Genomic DNA, 16,066 nt, shown 5'->3' on the forward strand with positions numbered 1-16,066 from the left:
CTCTGTTTGAGGTTGGCTAGGATGATGAAACCAGGTGTGGTTCATGCCTCCCTACAGCTTGAAGGCTGGGGGTGCCGACCAGACAAGTGACCCAAACTAATAGACGTGTCCTGATGGGTAAGAACAGGATATTCCGAACAAACATGTTGGCGGAAATTGTGGGGAAACCCATTTCCGTGGCTTCTGTAGTCACCCTGCTTTGAATCCTGGTTCTATCACTTACTAAACAACGAATCAGTTTCTCACCTGTCAGATGTTCTGCTTATAAACAGCTCGGCCGAGCCTTGGCATTCACTAAGTGCATGATGGGTGAGAGTCACTGTTTTCATTAGGTGCCTCCCTTGATTTACTTGTCATTTGACTGAGTGTCTACTTTGTGTCGAGCACTGAGTAGGCTCTGAAGCCATGCCAGGGAGGAGTGCTGCCCTCACAGCTTGTGTGATGGCTGTAACCTTGTGTTGGTCATGGCCCCATTTGGGGATCTGTGAAGGCGGTAGATTCATTATCTAGAAGCCACGTGTGTGAAAACACACGCCTGTGGTCGCTTGCAGATAGTCTTGAACTCCGGGATTAAAAGTCCCTGATTTGGTGGATAGCAAAAGCCACCGCTTTCTGAGCCGCTGCTCCATGATTCCTGTGTTGCTTCGTCCCACTGCTGTCCTTGGGCTTCGTGGAAAGCCCAGGTGGGCAGGACATGGGGTTCTCACACCCTCTCAGCTTTATCAGGACTTGGCTGTGGAGCCAGGACAGGCTGTGGTTGAGCATAAGGTGCCCTTCGCTGCCCCATCCTCAAGGTGCCACTCTGTGGCCCCAGCCCAGGTTGCTGAGAGCAGGGTGGCTAGGGGTGGGGGAAGGCAAGGTAGCCCCTGTGGGCTCCTTCCTGCCTCTGGGAGATTGAAAGGAGCAGTGGAATAGATTTTTAAAAGGCACCCAAACACAAGTTAGACCCAGAGTTTGGTCCTGGCTCGTCCCTCTTATGGCTGTTTGTCCTTGGGTAAGTGACTTCACCTCTCTGAGCCAGTTTCCTCATGTGGGAAGTGGGGTGACAGTCCTTGCCTCTGCAGGATTGTGTGTGCCGCAGGAGGCTTTGGGGTGTTCTCTGCACACTGCAAAGTGCTATGTAAATGCCAGGGCTTGTCTACCGTGCCACCAGGCCCACGCCACTTCCCGGCTTTGAAAGAAGCCTCGTGCTCTGTCCTCTTTGGGTTTGAGGACAGATCCACTCGTGGGGTTCAGAAAGTGGCACATCCCTAGCTCACTAAATGTTAGTTTTGGTTTAAAAAGAAGCACCATTGTGTTCAGAGCTCCCAGCGGACGGGGCGGCAGGCCTGGTACTCCACCCTGTGCCTGGAGTAAGTGAGGCTCTGCCATCTCACCTGCGGGGATGGCACTTGCCAGCCACCCTCGGGGGCTTCTTGCTCAGTGAGGTTCACCTATGGGAAAGAGCCCCTGGGACTCATGGTCCCCTGGGTGGACAGACAGGAGAAGGGGCTAGGAGAGAGGGGCGCTTCCCCAAGAGAAGTGTCAGCAGGCTGTAACCTCAGTCACAAAGCTTTCCCACCCTCGCAAAGAGAGAGGCCCGGTCTCAGGTTGCAGGCACCATTGTTTACTTAGTGGCTCATTCCAGGATCTTGCTTTTGAAAGCACAGTATGAAATTGGAAGGAACTGCTCCAGAGCGGGAGGCGTAGGCAGCTGCCTAGTGAGACGTAGCAGAAGCCCTCACTGCAACCCGCACGTCACCTGGGTGACAGTGAAGTGTCACTTTGGGTTTTCACTCTGTAAAGAAACAGTTTTCCTTCAGAGGCTGCAGTTCAGCCCTCCGTATATTGAAATCCACTCAATCATGAGTCACATGATCACAAGCTTCTAAAAAACGATAATTCAGGGCTAATTTTTGTAGATCAAAAGGACTCTGGCAGCTTTGGAACAAATCCATGGACAGTCAGCCTGGGTTTTACAGTAAAGTGATTGCTGTTAGAGCCACCTGCCATAAAAAATTTTTTTTTAATTCCCTGGACCCCAAAACCATGAGAATGGCATAGATGCGATCTTCTTCTAAAGAAATGACACTGAAGAGTGAAGAGTATGAGACCTCCAAACACCAGCGAGAAAGAGCTTGAAATCTTTATTTTTTAAAATTTTTAATTGATATTTAGAGGGAGAGAGGAAGAGAGAGGGAGAGAGAAACATAGATGTGAGTAAAACATTGATTGGCTGCCTCTTGCACATCCCCTATTGGGGATCAAGCCCAATACCTGGGCATGTGCCCTGACTAGGAATCAAACCAGCAACCTCCTGGTTTATGGGACGAGCCCAGCCAACTGAGCCAGGGCCAGAACTCGAAATCTTGATCCCACTTAGGAAGGCCTTTCCAGGGGGGAGGAGAATGCTCAGCTGAGCCATGTGAAGGGTAGACTCTGGTAACTTCAAATCCCCTGACATGTCCCATGCTTCCTGCCAAGTCCCTGGCCTCCTGTTGGAATTTCCTGGGAGTAATAGAACCCATTCTATGAAACAGTCTGGTCTTGACATCCTTTAAAGCTCGTGGTGATGACACCGGGATCAGGTTTTCTGAAGGGCTCCCTGAACCGAGTCTCCCACAGAATGTTTAGAAAACGTCCTATGGCCCTGGCTGGTTTGGCTCAGTGGATAGAGCATTGGCCTGTGGACTGAAGGGTCCCCGTGTTCAATTCCAGTCAAGGGCACATGCCCAGGTTGCGGGCTCGATCCCCTGTTGGCGGCGTGCAGGAGGCAGCCAGTCAATGATTCTCTCTCATCATTGATGTTTCTATCTCTCTCTCCCTCTCCCGTCCTCTCTGAAATCAATAAAAATATATTTTAAAAAGAAAGAAAGAAAGAAATCATCCTATGACCACAGAATAAACCTGCATTTTGGAAGTTAGTGTGACATCCAGGCAGAGTCACTCCATGGAGCAGACTGTGAAAGTCACAAACCCTGAGGGTGCCCACGAATGTGTTGCCCCTCCCCCCAGCCTCCCCTCCACACACGACAGCTCCATCTTCAGCACAACGTTGCCTGCAACGTCGGGTTCCTCCAGCTAGCACTCGAACCTTTTCCTTTCTCAAAGATGAGAACCTCCTCCTCAGGCAGTGAACAGATGCCTGTTGAGCATTTATTCATCTCCAGGGCACATCTCCGTCCCCACAGCCTCACTGCAGGCTTCACCGTAGGCCTGTAGTCTCCCCTGGTTTGGACCTTCTGCCCCCGAATCTTGTGACCTCTCTGGTTGGCATAGTTCTTCCATGCCCACCTCCCTACTTACTACCCCACTTCCTGCTTTTATATTCATTTCTTTTCCTGCGATCTGGCATCTACCCCCACTGCCCTCCCAAAATTACTCCCTCAGAGCAATCCTGTGACTCTTCGTTTGCCTAATCTAATGCCTCCTCCTCTGCTTCAGTTTCTGTTTTGAGGTTTTTTAATTTATTTTTTGACGTAATTAACCACCCACTTCTTGGCATTGTCTTCTGGTTTCACTGGCACCTCACTGTGCCTGTGGTTCATCTCCTACCCCTCTGGCGACTCCTGCATCTTCTGGGGAGCCCAAGACTGCGACAGTCCTTGGTGCATGCGTTCAGCCCTTGACTCTCTCGTTTACCTCCTCCACTGAGCTCTTCCAGCTCCTTGACCTCAGCCATCACTTTCATGCTGATGGCTCCAAAATTGCACTCCTGCTGGGGCCTCTCACCTGGGCTCCGCTCCCACATTTCTTCTAGGGGTTCTAGGGCATTTCTTCATGAACATCTCACTGTCACCTCTAAGTTACCGTGTCTAAATGGAAGAGGCCATCTCTCCCTGCCTTCCCCAGCCCTGTTCCCTTTCCTTTGCATGGGAATGCATAGCACCTGGCAGGGACTTAGTAAATGCCTTCCCATAACTAAGTGACATGGAATAATAGGTTAAAGAGAGTAATTTTATAATCTGTAGACCGCACAATGGAACGTTTATTAGCTCTTTGTAACTTCCAATCCTGAATCAAATTTAAAATATTCTAATGTGCATTAAGCAATGTAGAGCTTTCTGAGCATTTTGGCATGAGTTATCTCAGAGGTCCTCAAACTTTTTAAACAGGGGGCCAGTTCACTGTCTCTCAGACATTCCACACATGCGCACTTCGGGCCCGGGACCAGTTGGCTGCTAAGCAGGACAGGCAGCGGCGGCAAAAACACCCGGTGGGCCGGATAAATGTTTTTGGCGGGCTGCATGTGGCCCGCGCGAGGTAGTTTGAGGTCTCCTGCATCCCTTTCCCTTACTCTCTTTGTAAAAAAATAAATAAAAACAAGCAACAGGCAGTGGCGGCAAAAACACCCAGCGGCCGGATAAATGTTTTCGGCGGGCCGCATGTGGCCCGCGGGCCGTAGTTTGAGGACCCCTGATTATCTTGTTAGGTCCTCTCGTAGCGTCCCTGTGAGCTTGCCAGTGGAAGGATTAGCCCCATTTTTGGATGAGAAAACAGGGGCATGGAAAAGTTCATTGACTTCCCCAAGATGAAACAAGGACTTTCAAGGAATGAATGGCCACCTCTTGATGGTTTTACCTGCTCCCTGACAGTCAGAGCCACTCGATGTCTGCAGCCTCCGGTGTATACCTCTGCAAATTTTTTAAAGGGCCAGATGGTAAATATTTTAGGCTTCGCAGGCCATATGGTTTCTGTCACAGTTACTCAGCTTTGCCATTTTAGCTTGAAAGCAGCCATAAATAATTTGTAAATGAATGGGTGTGGCTGTACTCCAATAAAAGTTTATTTACAAAAACAGGTGGCCGGGCCTGGTTTGCTGACCCTTGCTCTACATGAAACTCGTTCCAATTGAGAATCAGCAAGCACACTTCCCCCAGCTGGATTGTTTGAGAGGGTGGTTTTTTTGGGGGGGTGGGGAGGTTTGCTTTGGAGCCACCAGAAGAACTTCAGCTAACGGTTGTTTTTCACTTCCAGATCCTGTGTCAGAAAGAAGAGTGGGAGAACGGGACTTGGCAACAACCCAGGAAAAATCCACCTCTCCTGGCAGGTCCACTGACAAAAAGGCCAAGGATGACAGCAGGCGGGTGGCTAAGAGCACTCAGGACCTGAGCGATGTGTCCATGGATGAAGTGGGCATCCCACTCCGGGTACGAGTCCCAACTAAGTCCTTTCTGGGCCTCCTCTCAGCCAGGGACAAGTGTACACCCCTGCGTGCATGTGGGCCCCACCATGGGTTGCAAAGGCCTCGTGAGGAGGGTCCTCACCACTGTCCACTGTCTGAGCCCACTGAGGGCGCAGAGCCTCAGAGCGCTGTGCTCCAGCCTCCGAGCCCACCTTGGTCCTGGGCTCCGCGTGCAGCAGCTTTCCCCAAAGAGGTGCCGTAAGTCTCGTGAGAAAATGGATTTCACGGTTGAATGAACGTGAAGAAAAGCTTCGTGGAACAAGGGCAGGGAGATTTCTCTGCAGCAGAACTGAGAGGCGTTGAGATGTGTGTGTTGAAGAGGAGAATGTTGCCGGCAGTTTCCCAGTCTCCCCACCCATGGACACGTTATTTACTGATCCATGGAGCAGACTCGGAAATTGTTAGTCCAGGGTTAGAGAGCACAGGGGAGAGTGAGGCTCAGGGTCCCTGTTCACGGGTTCTGGGAGCAGTTCCCCTGATGGGAGCAAGCCCATCACCCAGCATGAGAGGGAAACTAAGGCAACCACAGAATGGCTCAGCCTGCCGAGGCCTCAGAACAGAGTGGTCTTGGGGTAGCCTGCCCAGCCCACCCCCCGGTACAGGCATGCCAGCCTCCTGCAGGCCCTCAGGGATTCCAGGGAAGCCCGACTTTTGAAACTGGATTAGGGTGAATTCCATTCCTCTCCATGTGCCCAACAGTACACGGGCTGCCATGTGCTTCTCGGTGATTCCCTTGAGCTAGTGTATAGGATTATGTCCCCGTGGAGAAGGCTGATAGAACAGCAGTAGCTCAGCCTCCAAAGAAATGTTGTCCAGTCCTATATAGGAATAGTTGTATAACAATAATGAGAATTATCACTAGTAGTGATCACAGCTACCATTTGCCAAATGCATTATCTCATTTAAACATCATTCACTTTACAAGGTGGCTAATAATATTGTTCCCATTTTATAGATGAGGCGGCCCTTCCACTCCTCTCCCCACCAGCTCTGTCGGTTTGGACGCTTTGACTCATTTTTCCTCATCTGTAAAGTGGGAGTGAAACTATCTGGTCTAACCACCTATCTGTCCCTGTTCTTGTTTATTTTTATCTTAAAAAATAAATAAATAAACATGAGCCCAGCTGTGTGAATAGGATGACCGCCTGGCATTGCCTGCTGTAATGGATTACATTTTATCAAGTGCATTCTGAATCTGGCCCCATGCGAGGTGACTTAGACTCACTTCTACAGAAGCTGCTGTAATGGATTACATTTTATCGGGCCCCATGCGAGGTGACTTAGACTCACTTCTACAGAATAACCTGGGATGGACAGGGCAAGGCCTGATAAGCGAATGTTCTTTGTCTCGTGTATGTTTCGAGGATGTTTTACTTTAGTTTAGTCATCTATGTATGGAAAGAGATTCTCTGTAAAAATGAAGTTTTAAAAAGTTCTATAAAAATGGACACCTTTTGAAGTGTATCTTCGTCCACTGTTGTCAAATTCTGTGTCCTGTGGGCCAAATGTTACTCTGCAGATTCAGGTCTGAATCTCTTGGTTTGTCTGTTCTTTCTGAAAAGTCTTGCACTTTTTTAAAAAAAGATTTAAGTGTGGGATCACAGGATGTATAGAATTACGTGAGTTTGGACTTGAGATGTTGTAATTGTAGAAGTTCTGAAATGTACCAAGATTTCCGTTTCATGTTATTCTTTGTCTTTCTCTTTCTCCAGAACACCGAGAGATCCAAAGACTGGTACAAGACCATGTTTAAGCAGATCCACAAGCTAAACAGAGGTACTGGTTTGCTCTTGTAGAAGCTCTGCTGTGCTCCCATGCTGACTGTTGTGGTGAGGGCATAAACCCCCTTTGCTAGGATGCCAGGACTGGCCCTGCGGCTTGACCTCATTAAGCGCCAGCCTGCCTGAGCCCAGCAGCCACCTCCAGAGCCAATGCGGGGAGGGAGCACTTGGGTGCCTGCCTCACGTGGGGGATTGAGGTCAGCTTAGAAGTCCTGCCCAGATGTTGTGGGATGCTACAGGCCCCGCTTCCTGCGCTCTGGCATCTGCCTGCCTGGGATGTGAGCAGCTCCAACTTCCACCTGCTTCCAGCTTTAGGGGCACCTCCCCATGTCAGCCCATGACTGCCTTGTAGGAGAGCAGGTTGAGAAAGCACTGAACCGGGAGTTAAAAACTGTTCTGACCTGGAGTCAGTTCCCCAGGGCTCATCTGATCTTGGACCAATCACCTACCTCTCTCTGTCTGTCCTGCTTCCCTTCCTCCAAGGGATGTTGCAAATTCTGCCTGTGAACAGCAGGCCTTCTCCCCCTGTAAGGTGGTGTTAATATGAAAAATAATCTTTCCCATCTGGAGCCAGCCGTTGGCAGGTAGCCCTGAGTCAGTCAAGAGCTGACAGTCCAAAGCCCATTCACGCTGGAAGAGAAGCGCTTCCAAGTCGGGCCCGCTGGGTGGTAGCAGGTTCTCTGCATGGTGGGGGAGCCCCGGGCCAGTGCTCGGGCAGGTCATAACCCTCCAGCTCCCATCCGCCTCTGCCGCAAGTCAGCTGATAGGCAGGGATGCAGCTGCACCATGGGAAGGTACCACACCTCCCTCAGGCAGAGCATCCTGTCCTTCCGTGTGGCCAAATCCAGTCTGGCTGCCTGGCACGGATGACACACGCAGGCAAAGAAAAAGCGTTCGGTCAGTGTTGGCCTAAGCCACAAATTACCAATCTCTCTGATTAGCTGTGGATGCCAGTGAAGGTCACTGTTAATTACCCCTGCAGTGTTCAGAGGTACCCCTCTTCAAACTCTCTAAATATTGAGATGCTCGTGTTCTGTGTTTCGGAGCCAAGAGTAAATCCACTGTAGTTGGGTGGATGAGCTCCGTCAGGATGGCGAAGTTAACGGCCAGGTCTCTCTGATTGGATAGTGCCAATTCCTCTGGTTACTTCCTGAAGCTGATGTCCCTTTCCTCCAGCAAGCTGTGTCTCACCTTTAGCCTTTAGCCCCAGCTCTGGCAGCCCCAATGTGGGGATACAGGCACACATGTGAAAAATATGTGATTCTGCCTCACCAGCAGTGTGGGCCTCTCATATGTTACAGCTGTTAACTGCTCAACTACAGGTCCCGAACAAAACTGTCTGCCTTAATGGTAGGCAGAGGTATGGAAAAATGAAAACCTCAGTTGTTTGCCTTGACTCTAATGTCCACAGCACAAGGTTTGATTTATTTTACAAAACATTTTATGATAGTGTTTTCATTACATACTATTTATTAGCAAACTTTAATATTCTTTGCCTATAAAAGGTAAAAACTTGACGCTTTGTGTTAAATGCCTCTTGCTTTCTGGAGCCTATATATACGTAATTCTTTGTCAAAGAAAAGAAATGATATTGTCTCTTTAGGTGTGTCTCAGTACTTCAGGCAAAAGGACTGGATTTTTAAACGCAGTGTAAATTTCTCTCATATCGCTAGTGAAGCTTATGTTCCGGAATTCAAGGAGCCTAAATTGTGTGTGGATTCCTATTCGTTCATTCTCTCCATTTGTATCTTCCTCTATTCTCTCTCCCAAACCTGCTCCTCTGCCTAGACACTCCTGAAGAAAACCCTTATTTCCCTACGTACAAATTCCCTGAACTTCCTGAAATCCAGCACAATTCTGAAGGTACCATAAACTTAGACAGTGTATCTGTTGTGCTAGCCTTAAATTAATTCTTAGTTCCATTATAGGAATGAGACTTGGCTTTTAGATTTTATTTTTATAGTCGTTTTTGGTTGGTGAAAATTTTATTTCACTCATTTGCATGATGTGCTATATTAAAATGACTAAGACCTCGCTAATACATTAACCTGTTTTAGGTGTGATGCCCACAGGCTTTAATAACACTAAACAGGTAATCAGTCATTTGAAAGAGTCAGTGGGGGATTGGTCAGTTCCTCCACCTCATGGTGGATCGTTTCAAAATCCACTGCTTCTCTCTGCTACAGAAGACAGTCCTTACACTCCTACCTACCAGTTTCCTGCATCTACTCCTAGTCCTAAATCTGAAGGTAATTAAAGGAAAATCATGTGCCTCTCTCTATACCGGTGCTGTTCCTTTCCCTCACCCTGGTTTTTTTTCTGGTGGCTAAGGGCTGTCTCCCAATAATTTGCTTCCTCCGACCTCACGTTGTGTGGTGTTGTCTTGCTCCTTGCTGACTGTGTGATGGGAGTCTGTCCAGATGGTGTGTTAATCCTATTTCCTTGGAATCTACATGATGAATGGGGTAGCCAGTATACCTTAGTTATGATGCTGTGAGCATGTGGAGCTCTGGGAAAAGTTGCCATACCCAGCCACCCAGGGCTTTATGCTTGGGGTGGTCACAGGGTATTGTGGGTGGCTGGGCATTGACTCAGGGAGGCTGAGTCTTATGGCTGGTGGGCAGGAGGTAGATGTGCCATCTGTCAACAGAAAAGTTACCCAGTTCCTGTATGTGCAACTAACTCCATCACTAGGACCGTCTTGCCATGGACCCTCAGGGTGTAGCTCCTTGGTAGGGAATTCCCGAAGAGGTATCCAGGTATGAGATTCAGTCATGGCGGGAAATGATATTTCTTGAAAATAAAGGCTTTGGCCAAGCTATGAAATATTTCATGAAAGAGCTGGCTTAGAAATTTGGACATGCTGGGGAGGATAGTCACACTTACACCTAGAGATAGTCTTTTCTAGGGCAAAAAGTCTAGGTGTCAAAGAAGGTCCTAATAGGCAAGTTCAGGGCAACATCCTGGGAATTATTCTAGTCCCAGGGGTTGTCTGATGTTTGGGGAGTGACCCGGAAAGAGGAGAGAGCATGGGACGTGCAGGAGGAAGTCTCCCTCAGTGCTCTTCCAGGACGAGATGTCGGATGCTCTGACCTTCATCCATTCAGGCAGGGTTGAGCCCTTGCATGTGCCATTCCCTGTCCTGGGGACTGAGGTTAGTGCCATGAATAAGATAAGTCCTCTGTTCTCAAAAGTCCACATCTGGCAGGGAATCAGGCAAGGCCACTCCATCGTACTCTGAGCAACGTGGTGGCATCTGCAAAAGCGTGGAAAAGGCCACAGCAGGTCCTCGGTGCATACCTGGCGAGTGTTGATGAGTGAAGGCTTTGGACCATGGAGTCAGAGTTGTCTTCTAGGGTGAGCCACCACCTCAGTTCTTCTCTGCTCTAATTAGGTCAGCAAACCTTCCCACAGCCCTTCTCACCATTGGTAAAGTCATCCATTAAGTCATTCACCGAACTTTTATTGATCAGTTAATATATATGAGATGACACACTGGGATGTAAATACAGCTTTAGTTAAAAGACCATATTCCCGCCCTAGCCAGTTTGGCTCAGTGGATAGAGCATCGACCTTTGGACTGAAGGGTCCCGGGGTTGATTTGGGTCAAGGGCATGTACCTAAATTGCAGGTTCCTCCCCAGCCTGGGCCCTGGTCAGGGTGTGTGCAGAAGGCAACCAATCAATGTGTTTCTCTCACATCGATATTTCTCTCTGTCTTTCCCTCTCTCTTCCTCTCTCTCTAAAAATCAATGGAAAAATATCCTCAGGTGAGGATTCAAATAAATAAATAAATAAATAACCATATTCCCTTTTGGGTCTCCCTGTTTTTCTGTGATAATCTTTGGTTTCCAACCATTTCATGCCTCGGGCCTATTTTGAATGAAAAGAAAAGTCTACCATACCAAAGCAGATGTAAAAATTAAAAGCTGATGATTGAATTTTAATCTTTGACCACCTCACTGCCAACAAAAGTCTACTTGGTGTGAGATAACCTAGTCTTTTTATCTTGGGGTACCGAGTCTAGCCAAAAACACTGCTTATGAAACAATTGACTGAGGACAAGGGGATTTTTTCAGGGTAGTTTTGACTTTTTTATTTTGGCTTTATTTGGGCCTGGAAGCCTAACCCACTCAATAAGGTAGGGTTCACATCTGTAGTAAGTGCATGCCGTGCCTGAAGGCATATTGTCCCGTAGCCGTGGGCAGAGGAGGGGCACCTGGAGAATCCTGTGAAAGGAGCAGTGACGCCCATTGAAAATTGCTGTAGGCCTGGCACAGGCAGTGCCAGCAGCTGCCACGGTCAGCCTGGCTGTTGGTCTGAAGACAGGGTTTCAGGCTTCACACCCAGAGCTGCCACGTCGCCCACTGCCACACCTAGCAACCCTGGCCAACGGTGACGTCTGCCTCTGGTACACATCAAGTCAGGCCCACGGGGGAACGAGGGTTATTCTGCCTAAAGCCTTAAACAATAACGGATGACATGACAATTCTTCATCTATAATTTAGGAAGCAGAAATCCTCACCTAAGAATATTTTTTCCATTGGTTGGTTTTGTTTTGTTTTTGTTTTTCAGAAGGGGGAGGGAGGGATAGAGACAGAATCATCAATTGGTTGCCTCCTGCATGTGCCCCAACCAGGGCCAGGGATTGAGCTGGGACCTTTCATTCCTTGAGCCGATGCTCTATCCACAGAGCCAAACCAGCTAGGGCCAGACCTTATTATTTTTTATCTTCAAAGACCAAAAAGGGAAAAATTCATAATACCCAATATGATTAAACTTGAACACAAATTTCTAAGAAAGTCTTCTTCCCTGGAGATCTTTTAAAAATAGGGTAGATTTCATCTCTTGCCCACGCTCCTCTCTAGATGACAGATTCCTCCAAGGTAGAGCACAGAGGCATTCAATTAGATGAGGGCTTTTTACAAGTGAGTGAAACATTTGACTCGATCACTTTTGAAAATCGTTTTTTTAATTTTAATTTTTGTAACTAGTAAGAGATTCTCTGGCTTGTGGCTTGTGCCGTGAGCCCAGCAGGTCCTCCTCAGCCTGTCCTGGTGCAGCTCCAGCCCTGTGCCTGCACACCCTTCTCAACGTGGGGAAGATTTATGCCGTTCAGGGAAAGGTGTTAAAGACAGATTAGCACCTCACAGAGGTTCTACCCCTAGTTTTTAATGAGCAATAAAAAATAGACAGCTTGACTGAGAGATGTGAGCCCTCATTCCAGAGTTCATCCCCAGGGGAGGAGAGACTGCTGTTGCTGCTGGTTTTTTGTTTTGTTTAATTCAGAATTTGAAACTTGCAATAAACCTATCAAAACCTGGCCTACAGCTGTCACCGCTGTCTAGATTCTGGTTGTTTATATAGTATAAAAAAGACATTTCCAAGTGTCTCAAAGCTGGTTCTCCTGAATAGTAAAGGATCACATGAAAGTTTGTTTATGCTGGCTGAGCAACCTTCTTTTTCCCCTCACTACGGTGCAAAAGTAAACTTCTGGCCAGACTTTCAGAAGATAAGTAGGATTAACATGTCTTAATCAATGAGGTTTAAAATATCCTTTTAAAGAAACCTGTAAATTCCAACAAGGAGCAGCCCCTTCTAATTGCTTTGTAATCTTGGAGAGCGCTCTACGGGACAGGAGCAATGTGATGTTTGATACTCCTTGTTTCATGAGGCAGTTGGGAAGAATTGGGGCTAGGAAATTTGGGGAGAGTAGAATGAATTCAGGAGACTTATTTCCTGTCATTTTACTACATTCCCTGGTCCTTAGGAAGCTAATAAAAAATAATAATTTACCAAAAGTCCTTTGGGAATAACTTTCAAAGAAGGCTAAGCAAATGAGTTTTACTTTCTTTAAGAAAACAAGCAAACAAACAAACTTTCATTTCACCCCCTTCCTCCCCATCATTCCTTCCTCTCTGACCCAGAGCGACTTGCCTGGTAATTACACTCCATTCTCTCTCTCAGAAGCAAATGCCCTTTCCTTGCCTCTGAGATACCAGCAAGTCAAAAGATTGTGGGGGTGGGGAGCGGGGATGTTGATGGAGCCCAGCATCGCCCCACCCTCCGCTGCACCCAGACCCTGGAGGGGCTGCCAGGAGGAGTCTTCAGACATCCTGCCCTGGGTTTCCTGCTAAAGCGGAGCGAGAGGAACAAGCTGTGGAGAAACCGCTTCCGAAACGCCTCTTCCCCTCCTCCTCCCTTCTGCTCTAGGAAATAGCAGGGTGGTGGCCAGCACCCCAGCAGCTCACAATCAGAATCCTACTAATAATTAATAGTAATAGTAGCATAGCCACTGCGATGACTGTGCCTCACTGTCCTCTGTGGAGCCCCTACCAAATACCAGGCTCCGTGCTGAGTGCATCACCGTCGTCATGTCATTTCATCTTCCCAGCAACCTCAGGAGGTACGGCCTCATTCTACCAATAGAGGGTGTGAGGCTCAGAAAGATTAAGTGATTTGTGCAAGATCACACAGTAAGTGGCAGCGCCGGGATTCAAACCCAGGTCTCGGGGGCCCAGCAAACATGGGCTTTTATGCACTCTGTTCTGCTGCTCTGCTGCTTCCCGTTCCTCTCCGGCTGAGCTCTGTGTTCTTGGTTGGCCCCCTTGCCCAAGGGCTCTCTGATGCCTGATTCCAGGCGTCTGGCCTGCCCTGCTTCTGAGTCAGTCATGTTTCCCGGGCTGAGCCGGTGTCTCCCAGGACGGTGCCTGGGAGTATGAAGTCAGGGAAGCTCCCTGACACCCGGCCAGGACTGAGAACCACTGGGATGGAGGAATGCCACCCTTTCCACCCTCCAGAAGAGGAAGACACTCGCTAGCGCAATTTGAGGGATTTGGATATAGAATTAGAGTGGGGAATACAGATTCAAAAATTCCGCGGGTGAAAATAGAAGATATTTTCAATTGATGCCTCCAAATAAGCAGTAAAACCTCGTGGTCCATGGCCTGAGAGGACCCCCTTGTCCATGTCAGGATGAAGAGCTACCACATCGGCCAGGGGTGATGTCCCCTTGCTATCCAGGGCCTCTGCCACCGCTGTCAGGCAAATCGTGGCCACTGCCACCTCCTGGCGAAGTGACTTAAGACACCATCCCCAAGACATCCCCAGGTCGCGGTGACGCATCATGTCCTACGGGTCTGTCGCCTTGAGCTTTTCCCTCAATTCTCGATGAGGATGCACTAAGGCAAGGATTTAGGAGGCTGATTTTCCCAGTCACATCTATATTTGAGTTAAAATAATCCCCTGCTGGCCTTACAGGATTTCTAAGAATAGCCTTATTTTGCTTGAGTTCAAGCAAATCCTTCTATTGTGAAGATGCCTGGCCAGGATCCGTGCCTCCTGCCCCAAACTCCAGCTAGTACTGCCCAGAGGAGGGGCTGAGCCGCTCCTCGCGGTCACCTTTGCTCTCCTAGCTAGAGCTGCCCGAGGCTTCCGCCTAGCAAGCACAGGAGTCTTTGACGGCCGCAAGCTGGTGAGACAGTGGTGGACTCCCTTCCCACCTTCAAGGGCCAGGAATGCCCCAGGAGATGAGGTGGTGAGTCTTTCTCCAGCTTTCTCTCCTTTCCTGTACCCCCTCCTTCAGATTCTACTTTTTCCCCGAATTTGTCTTCTATAGCTACTCTATACCCTGTATTGATCTTTGTTCATCCCTTAAAATTTGATTGCCTTTAACGGGGACCTAGGCAGCTTGAGGAATCTTCTCCCAAGCTCCCTGGGCTACTGACCAACTTGCCCCGTTTCCTATCTTGTAAATTCTTCCTCTTCCCTCCACCCAGACTTGGTCTCTGCCTCTGCATAGGTCTCTCTTCTTCTTTGAATCTTTTTGTTGGAGGTGTGTGTCCTCTCTTGTGACCCATTTATCCTCTTTCTTCCTAAGTGTGTGGGTTAAAGTAGGAGAAAGAATTAATTTGAGCAGTGGAAAAAGACTGTTAAAACAAGCTGTTGATATTGAGAAATAATTTGAACTTTTCAAGGTCTAAGAAATGCATAAAATTGAAACTTAATTGATATAGGCAAGTGATTATGCAAATACTGCTTTTGGCCCATCCCATTTTGGTCAATTACATAATTTTTATAGAACAATCATTCTCAACTAGCACTTTTTCCAGTGTCTTTAAGATTGTCATTAATTCTCCAAGAAAGTCTTTTTTTAGAAGTTCATTTTTAAAGTCACTGTGGTTGAAAAGGCAATTATGTGCCTCCTGGCAGTGTAAGGGAGTAGCTGTTCCCAGATGCGGCTGCAGGACAGGCTGCCAAAGCCCAGAGCGGAGTCGCTGGTGTGTGGACATCAGAGCCCAGCAGGGTCCTTGGACCCTGGAGTGAGCTGTTCACCCGGTGAATCCCCTCAGTGTTAGAGCTTCCTGGAAGTGGCTGGCACAGGAAGTGCTGAGCGTTGCTGCCAAGGTTTGATGTTTGCAGCTTTGAGGGACACAGTCAGCATGTGGCTCCACCACGAGCAAGAATCACAGGATTCCGGCTCAGCTCAGCCCACTATGGCATCGTTTTAAAAACCCTGGAGAGCCCGAGCTGATGTTGCTCAGTGGTTCGAGTGTCGGCCTGCACACCCAAGGTTCCTGGGTTCAGTTCCCAGTCAGGGGCACGTCCTGAGGTAACCAGTTGATGTGTCTCTCTCACATCTCTCCCTCTCTCTCTCTCTCTCTCTCTCTCTCTCTCTCTCCCCCCCTCCCCCTTCTTCCCTTCTACTCTCTGAAAAGCAATGGGAAAAATAGCCTCAGGTGAGGGTTAACAAAACAAAAAAAGACCCTAAAGAAAGAGTAAAGGCAGGATTTCAGACACTGACAATGTCCATGTTCTTGGACAATTTGCGGAATGTTTTATTTAATGTATCTGGACTGTGGTTTAACTCTCTCTCTGTCTCTCCATCTCTCTGTGTCTCTATGGGTCTCTGTCTCTCTCCCTGTCTCTCTCTCTCTCTCTCTCTACCTCTTTGTCTCTCTCTGTCTCCTTTTGGCTAACCCTAGTGTATAGACATACAGACAGGTAACCAGTTTTCCCATTCACCGCCATTCTGAACTTCACACCCCTCTACCCCAGTGTGGACTTGGCCTGCCAGGCCTGGAGAGCGAGAAGCAGCAAGCGGGAGATGTAGCAACAGACAG

General features: G+C 48.4%; 1 protein-coding gene across 20 annotated transcripts in view; it reads left to right on the forward strand.

Annotated features, from left to right (window-relative positions):
• The window catches only part of SORBS1 (sorbin and SH3 domain containing 1), a 200,998-nt gene that overhangs the window by 119,518 nt on the left and 65,414 nt on the right, over positions 1–16,066 (forward strand). For 10 of the 20 annotated variants that reach the window (XM_014532641.1, XM_014532643.1, XM_014532645.1 and 7 more), the window contains 4 exons: positions 4,957–5,129; positions 6,877–6,940; positions 8,734–8,808; positions 9,132–9,194. In XM_014532641.1, the coding sequence (XP_014388127.1) occupies positions 4,957–5,129; positions 6,877–6,940; positions 8,734–8,808; positions 9,132–9,194 (375 nt within the window). Of the gene's footprint in view, positions 1–4,956; positions 5,130–6,876; positions 6,941–8,733; positions 8,809–9,131; positions 9,195–14,091; positions 14,482–16,066 lie in introns of those variants that run through there. The other 10 variants (XM_014532646.1, XM_014532648.1, XM_014532653.1 and 7 more) reach the window with 2 other exon arrangements.

This window comes from Myotis brandtii, unplaced genomic scaffold, assembly GCF_000412655.1.
Source record: "Myotis brandtii unplaced genomic scaffold, ASM41265v1 scaffold902, whole genome shotgun sequence".
Classification (NCBI taxonomy): Eukaryota; Metazoa; Chordata; class Mammalia; order Chiroptera; family Vespertilionidae; genus Myotis; species Myotis brandtii.